Source organism: Pteronotus mesoamericanus, unplaced genomic scaffold, assembly GCF_021234165.1.
Source record: "Pteronotus mesoamericanus isolate MK-2021 breed Mesoamerican mustached bat unplaced genomic scaffold, CSHL_Meso_final contig_291, whole genome shotgun sequence".
In the NCBI taxonomy this organism is placed as follows: domain Eukaryota; kingdom Metazoa; phylum Chordata; class Mammalia; order Chiroptera; family Mormoopidae; genus Pteronotus; species Pteronotus mesoamericanus.
The window spans coordinates 8,627,355-8,650,401 of NW_026555124.1; the positions used below are offsets into that span (position 1 = coordinate 8,627,355).

General features: G+C 39.7%; 1 protein-coding gene across 6 annotated transcripts in view; it reads left to right on the forward strand.

Annotated features, from left to right (window-relative positions):
• NRXN1 (neurexin 1) overlaps window positions 1-23,047 on the forward strand; it is a 1,065,318-nt gene that overhangs the window by 500,972 nt on the left and 541,299 nt on the right. For all 6 annotated transcript variants that reach the window (XM_054575454.1, XM_054575455.1, XM_054575456.1 and 3 more), the window contains 3 exons: window positions 1,183-1,305; window positions 9,273-9,654; window positions 10,837-11,027. In XM_054575454.1, the coding sequence (XP_054431429.1) occupies window positions 1,183-1,305; window positions 9,273-9,654; window positions 10,837-11,027 (696 nt within the window). The remainder of the gene's footprint in view (window positions 1-1,182; window positions 1,306-9,272; window positions 9,655-10,836; window positions 11,028-23,047) is intronic.

Below are 23,047 nucleotides of genomic sequence, written 5' to 3' on the forward strand. Positions count from 1 at the left end.
CCAAATAATGTATCTTTAAAAACTTTGCATTATTTTTCTCAGTGAATCATAATGTCAGATTAGTAGAAATGCTTATTTTCCTATAAAATTTTTTTCTAGCTATACTAAAAAGCTGTGTTCCCTTGCTTTGTTTCTAAGTGGAAGGAGGACATTTATCTAACTTTGTCCTTTCAATAATTTTACACAACTTTCTGAGGTAGTCTTTCTGTTCTAAGCCAATTTAAATTCATTTATCTACAGAATTTAAACCACCATGGATTCACTGGCAGCTACCTTTCTGGTTATATGTCTTGCCCTCTTTCCTTTGGTCCTTACCCAGGAATTCCTTCCCTGTACTGCTTTTTAATATCACTTATTCCCTTTCCCACTCACCGGTTGGCCCTTTTTTTGTCTGTGACTTCTGTTTTCTTCCCTTTTTTTAAGGGTCGATACTTTTACCTACACTCATTTTCTGTGCCTGCACTGGAGTTAGTTTTTAGACACAACATTTCATAAATTTAAAAACGTGGTGGACATTGGGGGTACATGAAGTCAGAGTGAAGAACCACCCTCACAGAACATAGCACCCAGAGCAGCCTCCTCTCCAGAGTCTAATCCAGGGGGCCACTCACTGAAGATGGTTAGTGAATGATCTGCAGTCAGGTCTCTCCTGAAGTCGGAGGTCACATGATTGCTAGCTGCTCTGTTAGCAAGAAAGTGATAGCTGCAAAAATCAGGGAACTCTTTGCGGGGGAACAGTGTGTGTAAATATGGGAGGCTTCCCAGTGCTATATTGGCTGTGCCTATTTATGACAACAGGTTCACTCACTTGTCTTAGATCAATGTGTAATGTTAAAGATTCTCCTTCAAGTGTCACACCAAAATGTCTGTTAACTTGTCATTTTCCTTGCTTGCTATGACTCTAATGAGCTTGAAAATTGATCCAGCCAGTCCTCTTCTCTTCCCTTCCCTTCTCTTCTCTTCTCTTCTCTTCTCTTCTCTTCTCTTCTCTTCTCTTCTCTTCTCTTCTCTTCTCTTCTCTTCTCTTCTCTCTCTCCTTTCTCTCCCCTCTTTCACATTTCTCTTCTCTCCTCCGACTCCCTAGCTTTCCCCTTTTCTTTGTCTCTTTCTCTCACTCTCTGTGAGGTTCATTTGCTTGACTGATTCTGAGTGTCCATAATGACTGTTTGGCATATTCTACAGGCAAAGGTCCCGAGACCCTTTTTGCCGGCTATAACCTCAATGATAATGAATGGCACACAGTGCGTGTGGTTCGTCGAGGAAAAAGTTTAAAGTTAACGGTGGATGACCAACAAGCCATGACAGGTAAATCCAACTGTCCCCAATCGCCTTCTCTTTTTCTGATGCTTTAGACTTTCCCATTTCTGCAGGTGACTTTGCTGGGTCACATGGTGGCTCTATTCTTAATTTTTTGGAAAACCTCCATACTCTTTTCCATAGCAGCTATACGAATTTATATTCCCACTAGCAGTGAATGATAGTCCCTTTTTCTCCACAACCTTTCTAACACTTGTTATGACTTATCTTGTTGAGAACAGCCATTCTAACAAGAATGAGGTGGTATCTCACTGTAGTTTTGATACTACATATCAAAATAATAGCTAGTAAAGTTGAACATCTTTTCATGTATCTGTTGGCCACCTGTATGTCTTCTTGGGAGCAGTATCTGTTCAGGTATTCTACCCATTTTTAATTAGATTGTTTGTGCATTGGTGTTGAGTTGTATTAGTTCTTTATATATTTTGGATATTAACTCCTTATCAGAGCTATCGTTTACAAATATCTTTTCCCATTCAATTGGTTGCCTTTCTGTTTTTGTTGACAGCTTATATAACTGAGCAGAAGCTTCTTAGTTTGACATAATCCCGTTCATTTTTTTTTTTTTTTTTGCCCTTACTTCCCTTGCTTTTAGGGTCAAATTTATAAAATCTTCTCTAAGACCAAAGTCCATAAATTTAGTATCAATTTTCAGCAAAAATATTATTTAATAAGCTGCATGTTAAATTTTTTTCTCTCAAATGAGCAACTCTTCATATCATGTTTTCATTTATTTAATAATTCAAGAAGATATAGTTATAAAATATTTTAATTTTGTGGCTTAATAAATATCTTAGTGTCTCATAAAATATTGAGGTCATTGTTTGTATGCCAATCTCTGTTCAGTGTCTTTGTTCTAATGTATTTTAGTGATGAATAGCAGCAAGTCATCTCTGAGCTCAGTCTTCTTGTCTGAAGTGTGGGGAGGAGATGGAGAAGTGGTGAGGATTGAGGGACCCCCCCCTTTTTTTTTACAGTTACCAATGAAGATTTTTAGTCAAGCTTAAAGTAAAAAGTGATTTACTTAAGGAAAATAAAGTATCAGCTAAACTATAACATAGAGTTAACTCAGAAGTATCGAAACAGGAATCCTTGATTCTATAAGCAGTGATCTCGGGAAAATGGAGTTTAAAGAAATCTACAACAATCTCCCCCCCCCCCCCCCCCCCCCTTTCTTTTTTTTTTTTTTTTTTTTTTTTTTTTTTTTTTTTTTTTTTTTTTTTTTTTTTTTTTTTTTTTTTTTTCCTTTTTGTTTTTTTTTTTTTTTTTTTTACATATCAATTTAATAAAATAATCTGCTGACCACAATCTGTCATTTTCTCTTACTATGAGAGCTTTTGGGAGAATCCATGCTATTTTAAAATAGAACTTGCAGCTCTTCATCACCAAAACATATAAGGGGGAACCCCCCAAAAGGGAATTTATTTATAAAAAAGTCTGTATTTTTTCTTATATGTTTAAACTGAAGTCACTTCAAAGTTCTCTTCCCCCTAAAAGGGAATTTATTTATTAAAAAGTCTGTATTTTTTCTTATATGTTTAAACTGAAGTCACTTCAAAGTTCTCTCCATTTGATGCAATACATCTATTGAGATATTTTTTCCACTTCTCAAAAATGGCTTTCAACTTGTCAATTTTGTTGCCTTTTAGTGATTCTGCCATTTTTTGTTTCACCTCTTCTATATCAGCAAAATATTTCCCTTTGAGTACTCTTTTCATCCAGGGAAACAAAAACACTTTGGGCAAGATTGGATGAATAGGGAAGGTGGGGTACAGAGGCAAGCCATTTTGGGTCAAAAACTGCTGAACACTCAGCACGGTGTAGACAAGTGTGCTCCTAAATCACCCATCACAAAATGGGCAAATGGATTGAGAGAGTCTTAAAAAAAACCTCACTAAAGCCAAACGGAGTTTCTCATAACAGTGCGAGCTGATACACTGATACAGATGCGTTCCTAAAACACTCACCTAGCAGGGGAAGCCTGCACTACGTGGGGCCCTCCCTCCAGAAGATAATTCCAGGTGTTTTGGATCCTCCCTTGTGTAAGAAACAAAGAAACTGATAAATATGCTGGAATTTTGTCAGGTGAACTGCTTTTTCCTTATAAACTATAAAAGATCATTTTTATCATTTATCATTTTATCATTAAATTTTAAGGATGTCAAGTTCAATCCCTGGTTTGTAGATTCCTAACTAAGGTGAGCCATATAAAAATCTACCCCAGAGAATATAGGGGAAACCAAATGAAAGAGGAATTGGTAGGTCTTGACTCTCTCTGTTGAAAATAACTTCAAGCACATAACCTGCTGGGATATTAGCTCCTTTTTCTTCTTCAGAGAACATCATCATGTTAATTATTTTAGTACAAGGCAAAGATGGTCCTTGTACAGTGGAATAAGTGTCTGTTTTACATTCATCCAGGGGGAGTTCCCATAATCAGAGATCAGTCAATTCCATCGCTGTGGAAACATCATGTATGACATTTTGACTTTTTAGAGAATTATCCCTGGGTTCAAATGAAGCAAACTGCCAACTTATCTCTTTGTATCTTATTTCATTATTCCTTCCTGGCTTTTCAAAATTTATTTTCTACATGAGGGCTCAGCTTTATTTTGTTTCAGAATCATCTGAAGCATTAAAAGGACCAATTCTTAGCCTGACACCACAGGAGTCTGGGAGGAGCGCAACTATTTTTTTTTTCCTTAAAAATCTTTTTAGAGAAGTCTCATGCAGCTGGTCCATGGATTGGCACTAACAAACCACTGCAATGATAGGGCATTTAATTCTCTGAAGAAGAAAACCAACCAGAGAACCAGGAGCAGAAGCCTTTATTCCAAATTGCCAAGCATGGAATTGTGTGGACCTAGGGAAGGAAGGTAGGATTTTTGCAGAGCTTTGGCCAAAGCCTAAGCTGAAGTTCAGCTACTTTTAGTCAGGGGCAGAAGATGAATGGCTTGAACAATTTGGATTTTCTCAAGATGGGTAGAAATGAGCAGTTAAGATCTAAGTGCCTTAGGCTTCTTTGAAATGTCATTATTACCAAAGCTGAGAAAAGAGCCTCTGTGTGTTTTTTGTCTGTTAGATTGTTTGAGTTGCAAGAACACAGCTGCTTCAGTTCTAAATGGGCAAAGGGTCTTTGCTGACTCCTGCAGCCCAAAGGCGGGGCTCAGTCTCCCTCCATTTACCTCACCAATTCTGCCCGAGTTCCTGAACCTTGCCAAAGGCAGGGTGCTGGTATGCAGTACCCCTAAATCCCACCAACTCTTGCCTAGCCTGCTATTTACTCTTTCTCAAAATTGCAAAAACCTTAGAGCGAAATTAGATTCTACCCTCTGCTCTATAGGAGTTGACATATATACATTTTTTTACAGTTGTGGAAACCAACATGCTCTTTCTCAGAGCATAAATATGATATGGGAATATGAGCCAAGTCAAGATTGATGATTCACCTAAATTATGCATTTTTCTCCCAATACTCCATCCCACCTCTTTCTTTTCCCCAACTCCCAGCATCTTGTTGCTCAGAGTTAATTTTTTTCCATAGTAATTAATCTACCTCTACTTGGTGAGTTTTCATCAGGGTGATTTGTAGGATAGTGTTTTGTCAAAGATTTCATTAAAACCAACAAGCCATAATAAAAAAAAAAAAAAACAGCCTCAATTTATATTGCTAGAAATGGTTTCCAAAGATGACAATGGAAACTTGCCATTGAGGTTTAAGTTTAGGATGAAATTTTTTTCAAACATTCTAGTGGCCATTTGAAGTCATTTGTGAATCAGGAAAGCAATAGGGATTTCTCATGAGGTTTTACAAAAAATCAGGGATCACTGAACAGGAAAGTTTCTGAAAAGCAAAGTACTAGAGACTCTCCGTGCAAAAAAAATAAATTATTATAAATATAAAGTCAAGTATCTGTTGAACACAAGACAGTCCTTACTCAGGCTATTCGTAGGAATGTCTGACCCTCAGCTATGATCATGGGGACAGTAGTTACCAGCAAAGAAACCCTCAAAAGGGGGGATTTTTTAGGACTTAAATGAGAAAGTGTTCTACAAAATATTTGCGATCCCTAAGGGGGGCAGCCTTGGGTTTCAACTTATCACTTAGCATGTCAAAAATGTGGAATTGTGTGTTTTGTATGCCTATTTATGTTACTGAATGTGTCCTTCACTGGACAGTTCACGATGTATGCAGTTACTCAAACCTGGAAGCCCTACCTCATCATTCCCCTCCTTTCCATCGTCCTCTACATCATCAGTAAACCCTGCAGGTTGTATCTGCATAGTTATCTTGCTCTTTTTTTTTTTTTATTTGTGTTGTAACCACCTTAGTCCAAACCTTCTCCCATCTATTGTACCCACATTAGAGAGATAAAACACACACATGTGCACACATGCATGCACCACACATGCACACAATGTACATGAGCACATGCACTGACTCGTGGCTTCCACTTGTCTAAAACGCTTCAATAACTCCTAATATAATCAGGAGGCACTGAGATATCTGTGCCTTGACTCTCCTTTCCACCTGATGTGAGAGCCACTAACCTCAATTACTCATGACTCCAGCCTCATTTTCTGGCTCTTTTGCTCCTGAGAGCTTTTGTTTATTTGTCTTCCCTCCTTGGAATCAGCTTCTCCTGTTCTTAGCGTGGCTTTCTCTCTCTCTTTCTCCCCACCCCCTCCCAGCCCCTGATGCTCATGTTTTCTCTTTTTAATCCTCTAAATTTAAGTTAAATATCAACTCAGGTACTTCCCCACATTTCCTATTTAATGATACAATACCCTGCTCATCAAATTCCTAGTGTTTTTCTGAGGGTTGTCAGTATATCTTTAATTATTTTCTTTCATCTTTTTGTCTGCCTTCTTCCAATGGGCCATAGTTTGGTGAAAACAGGATCCATGTCATCTACTCCTGCCACTATTTTTTTTATTACCTGACATACACCTGAACCACACACTCAGTAGCTTGAAGTGAATTAACAAGTCAGTATAAGGCTCGTGGGTTATTTTGTTCTGCAGCAGCTATTTAGCCCAACTTGGAGCAAAGCTGAACCTAAAGTAGCTGATTTTGCTATCAGTTTAAGTAAAAAGACTTGATTTAGATATTGAGATTTTTATGCAAATATGCCATCCAGGTTGGTGTTTTTTATTTTTTTATCAGAAATTATCATCATTCTGCTATACCCTAGACACTTTCATTAGAGACATTTTGCTAAATTCAAATTCTCTTTCCACTAAATCTCTGAAAAAGACAGTGGATTTTTAAATGGTCAGCACTTTAAAAATGTTTCTCCTTTAAGACCTTTATTTTTTTTTTCTTAATCAATATATGTATACAAGAGTAGAGGTGGCTCCATTACCAATAGAGGATTAAACAAGAGAATAAATTCTGAGGGAAAAAAGAGTTTTTAAAAGGCAGCCGTTAATGTTTTCTTAGGCAGTGGATAATGGCTTTTAGGTGCTAATTCTCTCCCTGGAGCAAGTGTATCTGCCATTACTGTCAATGCAATTTATATACGTTTTTTAAAGAAAGAATGGGCTCTTGACCATGGGCCATAATGATTTTTCTTGTAACTGGGCTATGGTTGCACCACCACTGTTTTACTACTTTTTTATGATTTATGATCTGCATCTATATCCTATTCCTTTGAGAAAAGAAAACAGACATTACGTGCTATTTTTATCACTGAACTTCTCAGTCCTCTTAAACAAGATGTGTTTCACTATTTCAGAGCTGCCAAGACTTACTTGACAATGGGGGGTAATATTTAATTTCAAATATTAGAAATATTTTCCCAGATACTTTTTTTCTCTCAGTTGTTTCATTGATGGAACTTTCAAGAAGAAACAGGATAATTTCAGGGTTGGGGTGGGTTCACTAAGATTTTAATATCACGAAAAAGATAAAAATCAATACAAAGAGATGGAAAATCCCAAGTAACTTTTAAGCTTTGCATATTTTCATACTTTTTGGTTTCTTCATTTGATGTTACTGGTATCTCTAGAGCTTTACATTTGAAAATTACTAAAGGCTAATTTTATTTGCTACCAAAGAGAGAGTTCCCCGCAGAGCAGTGTGGAGGTCATTGAACAAGAAAAATTGAAGAAGGAGGAGGAAATGATGTCATCCAAGAAAGCAGAATTGCCAAGGATTTAATCATATTTTGCAACAGATAGACAACCAGGAGACATAGTGGGGAGGAAGAGGGAGGACAGGCAGCTATGGACCATGGTTTTTTTTTTGTTCTTAAAAAAAAGTATAAATGTTTGCAGGGAGGTGACTGGAACGAACCAATGACTAAAAGAAGAACACACCCAGGGCAACAGGACAGTTGTTACCAGGATCAAGGACTAGTAAAAACATGTCAAATTTAAGTAAAATCAAGTTCAGATTAGGGGAGAGATTTTTTTACCCCAGGGAGTTTATGAGCATCAAAGTCCATTCAATATGTAGATAATTTTTCTTGCACAACAAAGAATATACCTTTTATATTTTACTTACTTAAAATGCCATCTAATATTTTACTGTTTTGACTAAAGAAAGGGAAATCTGTCACACTCATTGAAGGAGGCCTACATAGGTGGCTACTCGATCTTCTTTACTCCTTGGAAGAAGGCCCAGTGAATTTTCTCAGGGGCTGATACTAGGATTGGCTCTAATTAATACTTTCATTATTATCATGGATGCTGGGTTATGGTAAGCTTGATGAATTTTTCAGTTATGCCAAATTGAGTAGTAAGTTAGTATCCAGAAGAACTTGACTGCAATTTTAATAACCGTTCTGAGTTTCAGAAGAAAGTGAATGACAGTTTAATTAGACAAGAATAAGATGCTGGGAGTAAATCATTAGCAATGATAAAGAAGTTTATACTGTGCCCTAAAAAACAAGTTTACATCTTTTTTTAAAGTTTGTTTTATCTTCAACCATGCAGGTAGGTACAATTATCACTCTGTAGGTAAAATGGGACTAGTTTGGCCTCCAATGGGGTTGACAAAGAAATATGGTGGATGAAGAGGATGGGGGCTGACTGGAATAGTGAGCCGCTACATAAATCTGCAACCAAGCTTAATATTCAAGTGTTTAAAGAAGAGTTTAACTTTGATAATGTGGCCTAATTTTATTGGTATTCCCAAAATTGGACATGCCTTGCATTGGTATATTGTGCTCAATGTAGTCATCCAGAACATCAGTACAAGGAAAACGGCACAGGGCCAGAGAGGATGAACAGAAATTCCAAAGTGGTTGGGAGACTAGTCCTAAGAAAGACTGTGGAAATTATTTCGCACAGAAAAATTAAGGTGAAGATGGCATACTTATCTTCAAATACATTTTCATGGTCCTTTACTGGAAGAATAGTCGGCAGCTCTTTATTATTTTAATTGGTGGGAGGAAAATATAGTCAGATTTTTGTTTGGAAGACCATTCCTTATAAAGAAAAACATCACAATAAAGCTAGGGTATATTGTTTTTTACTGAGAAGATTTAGAGCAACCATTGCCTCTACATCCTCCCTCTATCTTCCTTCCTTCCTTCCCTTCCTCCTTCCTTCACTTCCCTCGTCCTCCCCTCCATCCCTCCCTTTCTCCATTTCTTTCTCACTTGCTTTTCCTTTCTCTCTGTCCCTCTCTTTAACTTTTTTTTCTCCATTCCTTTCTCATTCATCACTTCCCTTTTTTCTTCTTCTACTTCTTAAAAACTGTTTATCTGTGGCTAATGAGGACAACTTTTTTAACACTAAAATTTGGACAGAGATTGAAACCTGACATAAGAAAGTTGTATTATGTAATACAACCTAGCCCTTTAATACCACATGTTTTTACCATATGGAATTGAATATCAAGGAGGTATTTGGATTCTTGTATCATAAAGTGTGATGTTGTTATGTAATTCTAAAGTTGAAAGTATGTTCCAGATACAGAAAATAAGAATGCATTATCCTCTCTTCAGGTCAAATGGCAGGTGATCACACCAGGCTGGAGTTTCATAACATAGAGACTGGCATCATCACAGAACGACGGTATCTGTCTTCTGTCCCCTCCAACTTCATTGGGCACCTTCAGAGCCTGACATTTAATGGAATGGCATACATTGACTTGTGTAAAAATGGCGACATAGATTACTGTGAGCTAAATGCCAGATTTGGCTTTCGGAACATCATAGCAGACCCTGTCACCTTCAAGACCAAATCGAGCTATGTTGCCTTAGCTACATTGCAAGCCTACACTTCTATGCATCTTTTTTTCCAGTTCAAGACAACATCCCTAGATGGACTAATTCTCTATAACAGTGGGGATGGAAATGACTTTATTGTGGTTGAATTAGTTAAAGGGTGAGTATATGTCAGTTCAATGACAAGTAAAATGTTGGAAAACTGGACCTCAATTTACAAAAATATGCATTAAACAAAATGTATTGGCTTACAAGGTCATGGGTTAGGGTAGATACAGGGGAGGGGTATTCAAGTAATGTATTCATTTAAATTGCTTAAGTATTTTATAAAATTAATAGGGGTGTTGTATAGTCTTTATACCTATATTTTCATATATGAGTTATCATATGAGATATAAATAACATCAAGTTCTAATTTATGTTAGGTGTTCCATGAATCTTACACTTCAAATATGGTTAGTCTTCCTATAACTATGCATACTATATTCTACAAAAGAATTTCTACAAATTCGTAGGCTAATTTGTGCTGTTAAATAGCTACTTCAAGTAATGAAATTACTTGAATTTTATAAAATCCCATTTAACTTATGCTTAATTCTATGTCCAAGTTCCTTGAAAATTGAGAAGAGACATTTTTATGAAATGTCCTTGAAATCGTGATAAAATTTTTATGTAGTTTAATTGATTTGGGTATTCATTTATTCATTCACTGAATATTACTGCCTATTTACAATGGACTAGATAATGTGCCAGGAAATACGTACATTTCCCCGCCAACCCATGTGTATCTCAGATCCCACCGACCCCAAGCCACACAAATGCAAACACAACCCTGGGGGATCTAGGTGAACACATAAACAGAACAGAGGAACTATGAAAGGTTTCTTAAATGATCACATGCACAGGCTTAGGAGAACATTTAGGGAAATGAGGAAATGTATGAGGCAGGGAGTGGATGTTAGAGTTGAACATTTCACCTAAAATGTCAGTTGGTGTGCTTGAGTGTGATGTTGTTATGTTACAGAATTACATGCTTATGATTTTGTAATAAAACAGGGGTGTTATTGTGCCAGATCCTGTATAACTTCCAATATCAGAGTGTAGACCATGATTTAAACAATTATTTTCACTATTCCTTGTAGTGAAGATAATAGAGTCCTCCTTAAGGACATAGAATAACTTATTACCTTCTTGTTAGCTGAGCTTCTATACCACCAACTCTCATGGTTTCCAGCAAGGGTGGAGTCACCTGAAAAAAAATTGTCCGTTTGTAATATCTATTTTGACTCCATCAAAAATTCAAAAAGTAAATGCATTTTCCCACCTTTCCTTTTTTTCCCAGGTACTTACATTACGTGTTTGATTTGGGAAATGGTGCTAACCTCATCAAAGGGAGCTCAAATAAACCTCTCAATGACAATCAGTGGCACAACGTGATGATATCAAGGGACACCAGCAATCTCCACACTGTAAAGATTGACACGAAAATCACAACACAAATCACCGCAGGAGCCAGGAACTTGGACCTCAAGAGTAAGTGCATGGAGTCAGAGTAACAGACATGAACCTGCACATCCCCTGTCACCTGGCAAATCTCTTGCTTGTGGGGGGTGGTGTCCCTTCTGCAAAAACGGGCCAGGATTTCATTTCCCGCTCATAATCAATAATATAACACACAAGCCACTGTCCCCCTTGTGTTGTGGCAGAAACATGCATTTTAATAGCAGTTCCAAACATGCACCACCTAAGAATGCATGCATGATTAAGTTTTAAAGAGTGAGAAAAGTGTGCTTTTAGTTTGAATGTACAAAGAAAAATAGGCGTTTGCAAGTTTCCTGAGTCCCAACAGTTTTCAATCAATGTGGAGTCAAGGCAAACAGAGACATAAGGAGTTTTATCAAGAACTCAATAGTTTTATTTCCTTGGTGAGGTTTCCTAGATACTTGCAGACCCTCCGATCAACAGGGGCCTGAGCCTGGCCCTTACCTTTGTGCCTCCAGCCGTGAATCCTCCCCCTGAACGCACCATAGTGGGAATGGCTCTTTTACCAGCTTCTAAGAAAGTCTCAGCAGGCATTTTCTTTCCTTACTGATACTTGAATTCTCAAGTGAGCAACACAAATTACTTAGAAAACATGTCAATACTAGGAGACAATAACTTAAGTTTGTATTTGAGTGAATTACTAAGAACATATCTATATATGCCATCTCACTTAACTCTACAACAAGCATCAGACAAGGTATCATTTGCATTTCATCATTTCATTAAGAATGTAGGAAACTTGAATTTGGAATGACTTTCCCAGGGATAAAAATTCTGCTACAGTTGAGTAAAAGCGTGACGCCAGTTCTGAGCCACGCCCCACCATTCTTCTGCTTTGCCCCGAAGCATTCCTTCCATAGTCCTCTGGGGGTCAAGCGGTCAGGTTTGTGCCTGGCAAGAGCTGTTCATTTACACCGGCAGGATCTTTCCCTTTGATGAGAAAGGAATATCCATGGGGGAGTTAGGGAAGTGGAAAAGGGAAGAATCAACAGAAGTCTTTCCAGAGAAAATGCTCTTTCTAAAAAGGAGAAAAGAAGAAGGAAAAGTGTTTCACTTTCTCTAACTGTGGAGTTAATTTACAATCCCAGGACTCAGTCCAACATCTAAAATGTGTGGTAATGGCTGTCTCCCTTCTTTCAGAGAGGACCTCCTGTTAACTTCAAAGACATCTTGTTTATGCCCACAAATCTAACAGTTTAGCTCAAGAAGCAAAGTGAAATTTTCTTCAAGGCTATGCTGTTTCACAGGAAAAAGCCAAAAAGCCTCTTTCTTGTCTCTGACTGAAGTGAATGGAGTCTGTTTTCTGCCCCACAAGTATGGGTGCCCCTGTTCTGCACAGCACGCTCAAGTAGGACTTGTCAAGGAAAAAGGGGAGACTGTGACATGCAGTGTGTTGGCCGAGCCAGCCACCAGTGCTAAAGCAAAATGCTGTCCCATTTGCGTAGGGAGTGGCCTCTGTGGGCATACCTGCGCTTCACTAGAAACCTGACACTCTGTCTGTCGGAGGCTCGGAGGCTCGATGGCTGGAAAGGAAGCTGTCACAGGCCGATTGAAGTCAGTGATATGCAGAGACCTGCCCATGGTGTGGGGGGGGGGGCGGCGGGGGGCGGGGGGGGCCCGGGGCGGGGGGGGGGGGGGCGGATGGCACAGAGAAGCAGTGTGAGCCAGTGGGTAGTACCTCATCGGACAGTCAGGACACTGTCTCCGAGATGTAACGACTTGCTTATTGTTCGTTAAAAAAAGAAGTGGAGATGATAGGAGGTTGAAGTGTAGGGTTGTTTCTAGTGAGGACGGGAAAGATTTTTACAAATCTAAGAAGTTTTCAGAACTGAGTTCTATTAAAACATTGAGTATTTCATGACTCTGAATATAAGAACGGTTTTATCCATGATAAGAAATAAAAACTAAAGTTATGAATTGAAAATAGCATATTATATAATAGATAGTAGGTATTAAAATTTGAGTGCATTTGTGTTAAAAAAAGACAATTTTAATTGGAGGTGTATCTCCCAGGAAAATAAAGAGATTCTATATTAATGACTTTTACCTCAGGAAGTTCCTTGTATTTACAAACTTATCAGACTATGCCAAAAGTGAGAGTATGTTTCTAAAATTAAAAATTGAAAGTCAAAGCTGTGTGCTTGTAAACTAAATGTGTGACCCAAAGCCAACAATAACCCTAAAGAAACCCCCTTGCCATCTTTGCCATCGACTAGAGAGAGCGCGTTGCTCCTGCGCGGCATCTCCCAGCTTCCACCATCACCACCTTTTGGCGTGTGTGACGGTGGCATTGGTCAGATAACCAGTATTTACTGAGCACGTACTCGGTGCTGTGTAGAGAACAGCGTTGGGAAGAGGGCAGTAGGTTTCCTGTGATAAAAACCTTTCTTTCCCTGGGAGAAGACCTAAGGTAAAGAGGTTTTAAAGGAAACCCAAGCCCTGGCCAGTGCGGCTCAGTTGGTTGGAGCATCGACCCATAACCAAAAGCATGTGCGTACAATCCCCAGTCCAGGCCCCTACAGGAGGCAACTAATTGATGCTTCTCCCTCTGCCTTCCTTTCTCACTACCTCTCTCTCTAAAATCAATGAAAAAATGTCCTCAGGTGAGGATAAAGAACACAAAAGAACACAGTGCCCTGCCAAGGCATTGAAATTAATCTGAGGATAACAGGAAGGCTTTTAGAGGAAGGGATGTTTAAGGGAAAGCTGAAGGATGAGTGAGAGCAACTACTCATTGTTTCTCCTTCCTACCTGGATTCCCATGAGAATTAGGGGGGCTTATTCATATAGGACAATGTCTATAGGAACTTTTTACTCAGAATTGAACACACTGTTGTCTTTGCATGCTAGTCATGTCAGGTTCAGCCACTCTAAATGCAGGAAAAATGAAAGCTGATGTATCTTGGGTCAGTGCTTTCATTTCATGTATATTTTGCCTAAGAACTGTATCCATATAGGATTAAAAGAAAATTATCAGAGTCATCCTACACTCTGGCTGAAGTCCCTGCAGCAATCTGTAGTTCTTCTCAAATGAGGTCAGTCGGCTAACATATCAGAGTCAGGTGGTGGGATTTATGAAAAGCAGATTCCTGGGCCCCACCTCAGAGAAATGGAGGCAGTAACCATTTGAGAGTAATGTGTAGGGAACAACCGGTGTCTGTATTTTTAAAAAGCACTCACTAATCTAAACACTGTATTTTTCAAAGTCCAGAAAAAATGCAACATCTAGGTTGAAGCCAAATTTAACTCACATTTTAATTTTAGTACAAATCCTGGTTTTGCCTTTTTTTTCCCCCTAAAAATCTTACTTTTGTTTTATTTTACCAGTCCTGGGCTGAGGTGATATTGGATGCCACGGCATTATTTCAAGTGTTTTTAAATTTCTCATGTTACCATCCCTTAAAAAGACACTAGAGGGCAGCATATGGCCACAAAACTTGTCATCTGGGACTCAGGAGGGGGAAAACCTCAACGGGCTCCTCTTGTGCTAGGAAGCACAATTTCTTTGTTTTCCACCATCCCAGGTCCCCGTTAGCCTTTATAATAATGCATGATTTAGCCTGTGGCCCTGTTTCATTATATAGAATGGATCTTACTGTAGAAATTTGAAAGCTAGGGAAAATGTATCCCATTCTCCGTCCTGACTTCCAGAGACGGTCAGAAATGGGCAGCAGTCAAATGATCTTTCTCTGAGAAAGAGAATTCTATGCTGGTGACCTTGTTCAAATTATCTTTCATGACACTGCTGGGTTCTCAGGGGGCCGTGTGTCTCTCCCTGCTGACACAGTTTTGCTTTCATCTTTATTTCCCAGCTGTTTGTGTTCTATTCCCTCTGGCTATTATGTACAAGCTGCAACATGCAATGAAAAGAGCAGCATAAATTTGCTCTCTGGAATGAATTTCTAGCACAGCTGTACTTCATCGTGGGACTCCGAGTCCTGCCCCTTCAGAGTGAGAAAGGGTCTATGTCATACCCCCTTGTGTCCCTTCTCTGGTTTATATTTGGCAAATATATGTGTTAGTAAGTGTGTGTTTGTATATAGTATGTAGGAATGAGCTAATATCTATTGATTCCCTATTAAACGCTAAGCAGAATCAAATCAGATTATTTTATTTAACCCTAACAATTACCCAGGGTTTTGAATTGAGGTCAGTCTTGCTCATTCATTAATCTAGTTCAAGAACAAAGATTGGGAGGAAGAATCATTTTTGGCCTCTGTCTTCCATAGATATCTTTTTTATAGCATTATTTGTTTGTCTTTCAGCAAATTGAGGATAATTTATTTGATGGGGTAAAAAAAATAAAGATTTCTAGGTGACTAGAGTACAGTGCCTTCAGGTGGCCGCCCTCACAGGAACTACTTAAAATTGAGTAATTCATTCATAGGCCGCATCTAGGTCAGCCCAGGCAGAGCTTTGCCCTCTGTTTTTCCTCTCAGACCTCAAATTCCTTGCCCCTATAAGGGTTTGAGCAAGTTCTCCCTCTGTCCCCATCTTACCTCATCCAATGACTGTTGAAATGACCGTTATGTGCTCCTGAACCTTCTTATCCTTCCTTAAATATACCTTGACAGCAAATACCTGCTCTTGTTTATCATGCTACCAAGCCACTAAAATTCCCTCATCAGAGAGGGCCCAACCAGAGCTTTCCTTGCAAATGTATTCAATCTCTAAGAAAAATTGAAAGAAAAATGCAGGCATACCTCCCTTGAGGATGCAGGGATGTAATAGGGGTGTTTTTGTTTTTGTTTTTGTTTTTTTTACAAATTGAAAGCAACAGCCTCCCCATATGCAAAGAAATTTGCCTGGCTGTACTGCTGTGGTCTGAAATCGAACCTGCAAAGTCTCTGAGCTTCGCCCGTAGTGTTCTTGCTCTTTTCACCTTGCTCTCACACTATTGTCTTTACTCAGTTACCTACCTGCTCAATCTTGAACATAGGACGTATGCCCCTATTTTCTACCCTTCAGTGTTGTTCTTTGATAAATCATTGCTGGACCACTTTAGTGATCTAGATTCTACACCCAAGTCCTGATCATATTTAAACATGCCCAAGCTTTGTTCAGATATATGACAATAATAGGAGCTCACTTGCTCAATTAAGAAACATTAAAAGAAGAGCCTGACTTTGAGCTTAGCCTTAAAGCAGGGGAAGGCACTTAAAATCAAAGCAAGTTCCTGCTGCCCTGTTGGTTAGGCTATCTTTAGTAGTTGATTGATTTATTGATTGACTGATTGGCTGATTTTTAGTTTGTAAGGAAAAGAGATTTTCTCACATTACCTCAGTTAGTGGGAGATTATTTTAAGGATCCATCAGGAAGTAAGAAAGACAGATCCTTTCAGCTGTTGGGCCAGGAGGCCACACAGAGAGTAAGGATTTTGTTTTAATATTCAGAGTGGAATCTCAACAGCAACCCTCTCAGGTGTTCCCTTGGTTATGTATACCCCCTGCTCCCTAATCCAGTGCTCTCCCACCCGCCCTCTGGCTACTCCCTGCGCTCCCACTACGGTCATTTCTCCTCCGTCTCTTCTTTGCTTTCTGGCTTCTCCTACTCTTGCCCTCTCCTACCTCAAGGCTTCTACCTACTGCTTTTGTTCCTGTGTGTGTTTCCTCCTCTGCTGACTCTCCTCTTCGGCTCGCTTCAGATTCCCCAGGGGATACTGTCTATCTAACACACTGCGTGGACCTGTCTAGAGCACAGCTTCTGGGCTGTTGCCCTGCTGCTGCTGGTCTGGCTCACTTCCTTAGGCCAAGGAGCTGTAAACACGCAAGTAGATTTGCATGGCGAAAAACCTGAATTTGAAAGATGACCTCTTGGGAAGGAGGATGTAGGCTGAAGGTACTCTGTAGCTTCTGAAGAGGGAGCAGGATGATTTGCTTGTTCATAAAGATCCTCAGTGTAGTGCCAGAAGGTGAGGAGAGGGGGATCTAAGGGGTTTTGACAAGGAAGGTGGAGTTTATAATGAACTATAGAAACAATGAGGTAAAGAATGGGCTGAGGCTGGAGGGGAAAAGAGTCAAGTCTGGAGGCGATTATCATATATGGAACGGAGAGAATCAGGCTCTGAGTAAATAAAAGTAAGACAACATTTTTTGTTGTATCTTTCCCCACACAAGCATTGAAAGAGAATTACAGGTATGAAACTATTGTTTCTCTCTTGCCGTCTCGATTGAATTCCCAGGCTTTGCAGAAACCATTCTCAACCTATTATCTTTACTGTAATTCCTTTGTCAGTTTGTTTTTCTACCTGTCACCCCCACCCCCAGTGAGATGTAATTTTTTTTTCCATGCCCAGTTTTCTTGGACTCACTGTTACCATTTGTCTTGGAAGTTCTTTTCTTCTGCTTCCCTATGAGCCTTGGACCAGCTTACATGACTGCAGCAGAGTTTAAGTTCTTTATTCCCTACCAACAACTCTGTGTGTGTGTGTGTGTGTGTGTGTGTGTGTGTGTGTTTAAGTTTTTTTTCCCATTGTGATTGTTTTGGAATCTCTTCTCTTCTACATTAGGCTTAATTTTCTATGTTTAGTTTTTTCAACTCCCTCCAATTCTATTATTTGAAATTTCTAGCTCCACCATTAGGATTATTGACCTTGGGGACAATCTTGTTTGACCCGTTCCTTTTGCAAATGAGGGAAATGTGCTGAGACAGCTAGTCTGTGTTTTATATCTAGTCTTTTAATATCCAGTTCAACACTTTTTACAACAGATGAGGGAAAACAAGGTTTATTGTTCATACTAACCTCAAGTAACTACAAGCGAGAGCCTGGAGCGACATTCTTAAAAGGAATCAGAGCCCTTCTAGGGACTCACTGGAAAAGACTATTCCTACAGTCAGCCATAGATGTGTGATGGAGACTATAGGGCATCTATCGGCTTGTTACTCCTGGTGCAGTAACCAGGAGTAATTGATGGCCCCCAATTTTCCCATCTGTAGTTGTTTGGGGGTAGGTGGTGCAGGTGTTTAAAGCCCTAATGCCGGTTTCTTCTCACCTACTACATTGGCTGAGCTCTGACAGCCATAGGCCTTGGGTTGTACATTTAGAATTGAGAAGAGGAGGTCACACTCCAGGAAAAAAAGCTTTGCTCAATTGTCTCACGGGGAAGCATGGCTTTCTGGAAATCTGAATCCATTGCTCACATGCCTTTCAGACGTGGTGCCAATTTACCACGTCCCAGTGGGCCAATGATTAAATGAGCTGATCTCTGAAAGCTGGTGATATGTATGCTATGGAGAAGAAAGTGCCTGCAGGTTCTTAGAGCTGCATTCTTAAGGGTCAGATGACTGCTTTGAAGATCTCAGCCTCATCAGAGCTGGATCTTCAGTGCTCATCCCTCTTCATCGAGTGCCATGAGTCAAGCTGAGCGAGCTTCCCAGAGGCAGAGGTTCCCAGTCAAGTGCTCAGTATGTCAGAGCCATCTGGTAAAGCATCTGGCTTCTCCTACTCTTGCCCTCTCCTACCTCAAGGCTTCTACCTACTGCTTTTGTTCCTGTGTGTGTTTCCTCCTCTGCTGACTCTCCTCTTCGGCTCGCTTCAGATTCCCCAGGGGATACCGTCTATCTAACACACTGCGTGGACCTGTCTAGAGCACAACTCATTGTCTAGAGCACAAATCCCTCTCACTCAAAAATGTAAGTCTGTGGTTTGTGGGGTTCTCAGACCTCTTTTTTCTCTGAGGGGAGAATTAGGCAAAGGTCTTTGTGGTACAAGAAGCATAAATCTATTCAGAATAACTTAAGTAAAAAAAAATGGGGGGGGGGCAGGGTAGAGCATTCAAGGACCCAAAGTTAAGAAAGAAAAAGTGTAAGGCTGGGCATCATAAAAGCTGTATTCAGGAAAGCTGTCAGCAACATGCTGGCATCTTCGCCTCTGTCAGTCTCTGGGAGGGCTGTGTGCTGCCTTGCCTCAGCTTCCCAGTGAGCACCCACTTATTCTTCTCCCTCTCTGCACAATGGCTTTTTCAAGAATTGGCAAACTTGGCCTGCCCGGACCTGGCTTTCCACCCCAGACTAGTTCAAATATCCAAGAGAAACTCATTTGTATTTAGGAGTCCTAGTGCCATATTCTTGGGAGAGTAAATTTTCTAGGAATACACGTTGTCCCTGTGGCCAGGATGGGAAGATGTGGCTGCTTTGGATTTGTTTGAAGAAATATTTGGACAGGATACTTGGGGTATAAGTGGATCCATCAGAAGTGCTAAAGGTGACCTTTAAGCTGCTATACAAAAATCAGGAGTTTGGGTTTCCTTGCCCTGGAGCAGGAGTTGGAGGTAGGGGCCACAGTCAAGATAGTAGAAAACTATGCATTGCAAGGCACCAAATGTTCAGAGGACTAAACTCATAAGGACAAAATTGTTTTGTGGGTGGAGACAGAAACTGTGTTGACCTGGGGTCACAAGCAACACATGAAATACAAAAGCCAAAGCAGAAGTCAGAGATTCGCCGGAACTCACAGGAGCACAGGGGGAAGGCAAACACTAGATTTTTATGCTCTGTGAAATTGGAAAGAATCAAACCAGGCCCCTCTAGATCTATAAAGGACAGAGAGGCCTTGGCTGACATCTGGGTAAGGTTACAGTTGTTCATTATAGATCCCAAAAGTACGTATTACTGTTATTTCCAGGCAGCTGTGTCATTTAGTTTGGATTTAGTAATAATAGGATTCCCACCCTCTTTCGCTGTGACAGAGAGGAAAACTAACTTCTACCTTTGATCTCGCACAATTCCTCTTGAGCCCTGGGGTCCAAATTGGAATAGACGGGAAAGTTAGGTGGGCTTAGTACAAAGCCACCCCCACTACCGTAAAGATGCCTCAGAGCCAATTCTGCCATCTTTACTCATGCAGGAAAGCATATTTTTCATGGCACTGTACCGCTGTGGTTCACCGTTTTCATGCGCTGGACGGTACTTCCAGTGCTACTTCAGAGGAACCACATTAGGTCAAGCAGGCTTTCTTGTTAATGCCTCATTCATATGTTTTATATGTCTGCTTTTAAAAGTGGCCCTTTCTTGGCTTTTACAATTAATTAGTGTGGTTTTTCTTAAGGATAATGCAAAAAGCAATAAAGCATTGTAATTAAAGACACAGGCTTTGGGGTCAGACAGACTTGGCTGAAATAGCGTCTCTATTTTATGTGTCTTTAGGCAGGGTGCATCACTATTATCTTTTGCAGCATCTACCCTTTACTAAGCATTAACTAAGAAATTTAGATATCTCTAATTTTCATGATAAACTGGTGAGGTTGCTGTACCGAGCCCCCAATACAGATAATGAAACAAAGGTAAGGCTTAGGGAAGTTAAATATCTCACTTAAACAATAATGTTAGGATATTAAATACTCATATTAAGTATTTTAACTATTTCTGAGGGCTTATCACAGCCCATGCACTATTAAAAATATTTCACACATGTGATCTCATTTAACTCCCACAACAGTGCATGCAATCATCCCGTGTGTCCTTTGAAGCTCGAGAGTTTATAACTGGGAGAGACTTGTAAGGCCCACCTGCCCATGACAGGTGTGGCCCATATTTAGGCTTCATCCTTGCAGCTACCCTGGTGCAGGTCAGCCATTCTGACATCCCCAGGTTTTTTGAAGGTTGTCCATTAACACTCCTAGCCAGGCTGTGCCAGGTTCCCTCGTCCCCCTCCTGCCCTCAGGCCCAAGTCCCCTTCCCAACACACACAATGCTTAGATCTCCCATCACTGGCTTACCCCTAGAGTTCAGTCACTTTTAGAAGACTGCTTCAAGCATTTTATGATCTTATACTAGTGTACTATATCTGCAATACAGCATAGCTTTGGCATTTGTGAACTGAACACGCATGACTCCATCTAGAGAAACTTGATGGTCTGTGACATAATTATGTGTACTTCTGCTGTGACATAAGCTTGAATCATGCACAGTGATGGTGGTATGCAAAACTGAATGTCTTTGTGAGAGAGATTGTCTTGTGGCCCAGTATCTGTCTTGCTCACTATTCAGAGTTCCATTAAACTGCATTCATTATTGTCATTATTGTTGTAATTAACTCAATGAATAAGGCCATTTATTGAGTACCTATAGGTCAGACACTATTTTAAGGGTTTAAGTGTGAAATTATTACATTAAATATTTATGATGTTTGAATATAACCAAGCTACAATAAATGTTTGTTTGTTTGTTTGTTTTTACCTCAACCTGTTACTTTAAAATATTGCGTTGGCCAAAAAGTCCATTACTTTTTTTTCCCATATGAAGGCACTAATAGTGCTTAGTTTTCTTTAACTTCATTTGAAACAATTTTGTTAGATTGTATTATGACAGCTGTCATATCAGCACGCATTAAAAAAATAAGCTTACCAAAATGGCTAAATTTTTGTGCAGCCATTTTAATATTGAAGGTGGAAGAAAATAAGCAACATTTCTGGTATATTATGCTTTATTTTTTCAAAGCATAACACAAAGGTAACACAATTGAAATGCAAAAAAAAAAAAAAAGTGCAGTGTATGGGGAATATGGGGAAGGTGCTATGACTGATTGAAGCTGTCAAAAGTAGTTTGTGGAGTTTCTTGGTACCATTGACATTTTGACCAGATATTTGGGGCTTTCTTATGCATTGGAAGATATTTAGCAGCACCGTTGGCCTCTATCCACTAAAAGCCAATAGCGGGAGATAGCCGACATACTCAAAATATCCAAATCAATAGTTACTGGTGAAAATGAAAAATGTGTCTTTTATTTTATAGGGGGAAAAAAAGTAACAGGCTTCTTGGCCAATCCAATATTTTCTTGAGGTGTTTGTACTATATTCCGGTTTAAGGAAATGTTTGAGTTCATTTTTAAAACAATTCTGTACAAAACAATTATTTTATATTACAAAACACCTTTAATTCAAAAATTTAAATAACTGTCCAATCTAAACTACTACTCAAGCCTGAAATTTGAGGCTGGAGTCTGCTTTAGCCAGCCGCAAGCAGGAGAAGGGGCTGCTCAGCTCCGCCCCTGCCTGCTGTTGTCTTCCCACAGATTGTTGGGCGGGAACATCAACTGATGTTCACACTCCTGGTCTGACAGGCCCCTCAAGCTCATTCCTCCTTTCAGGGTGCTTTCCTGGGTTCCTCCAAGGTTCCTCTGCTGGGCCCTTCTGTCCTTAAACTCCATTAAGTGGTCATGTCTTCTGTTCTTTCACCAGCCTCATACTGCTGGGGTCTGCCCCGTCCCCAGGCAGTGCACCCTAGCTCTCCCTCCTTGCATGTGGGGCCCACGCCTGCCCACGAGCCATGTCCATGCCTTGTTTGTCCCCACTGGCCTTGAAAGGCTGGAGGTGCAGCCCATTCCCAGTGCTTTCATATGTTAGACACTAGTCCTGTTTCCTTCAACTACAGGAAACAAAACAAATTTTCCCGGAGACCAGAGAGCCTTCTCACTAAGCTTGTAGCTAGAATGCAGTCTCCCTTAAGGGAACAGTAGTAAAAATTTAGTGCATAGTAAGATCTACCTCAAAAATATTCTTAAACATTTTTCTTTCCAATTTTGGACTGCTTTTCTTGTTGATTGATGATGATGATGATCTTGATGTAGCTGAGGGGTTCAAGGGCCGGCCACCAATATTTTATCATTTCCTTTGTAAATTTTGCATCTGGGTGTCTGTCTCAAGCTCACATTATCTTAGAGATGGCACTTTGGTCAAAACTACAGTTTTGATGCTCTATTTCACAAGCATGGTCTCTTAATCTTTATAGCAATCAGACGAGTGAGAGATATTAGTGCTTTTATCTTACAAATGAGAAAATGTAGACTCAGAAAGGCTGAGTTGCCTAGAAACAGAATTTGAACCCAAGTCTATAGAAGTATTTAAATACAGCTATGTATATTTGCCAACATATTTGAAGGGTTTTCTTATGAGCATGTAGAGTGAAAGATAGGTAGTGCTTTTTTTAATCTTAGGGGGAAGTGTTATATAATAAAAAAAATACTTCCTCCTTCATATGCTGTGTGGGACAAATGTAGGTTTACAATGGTTCAT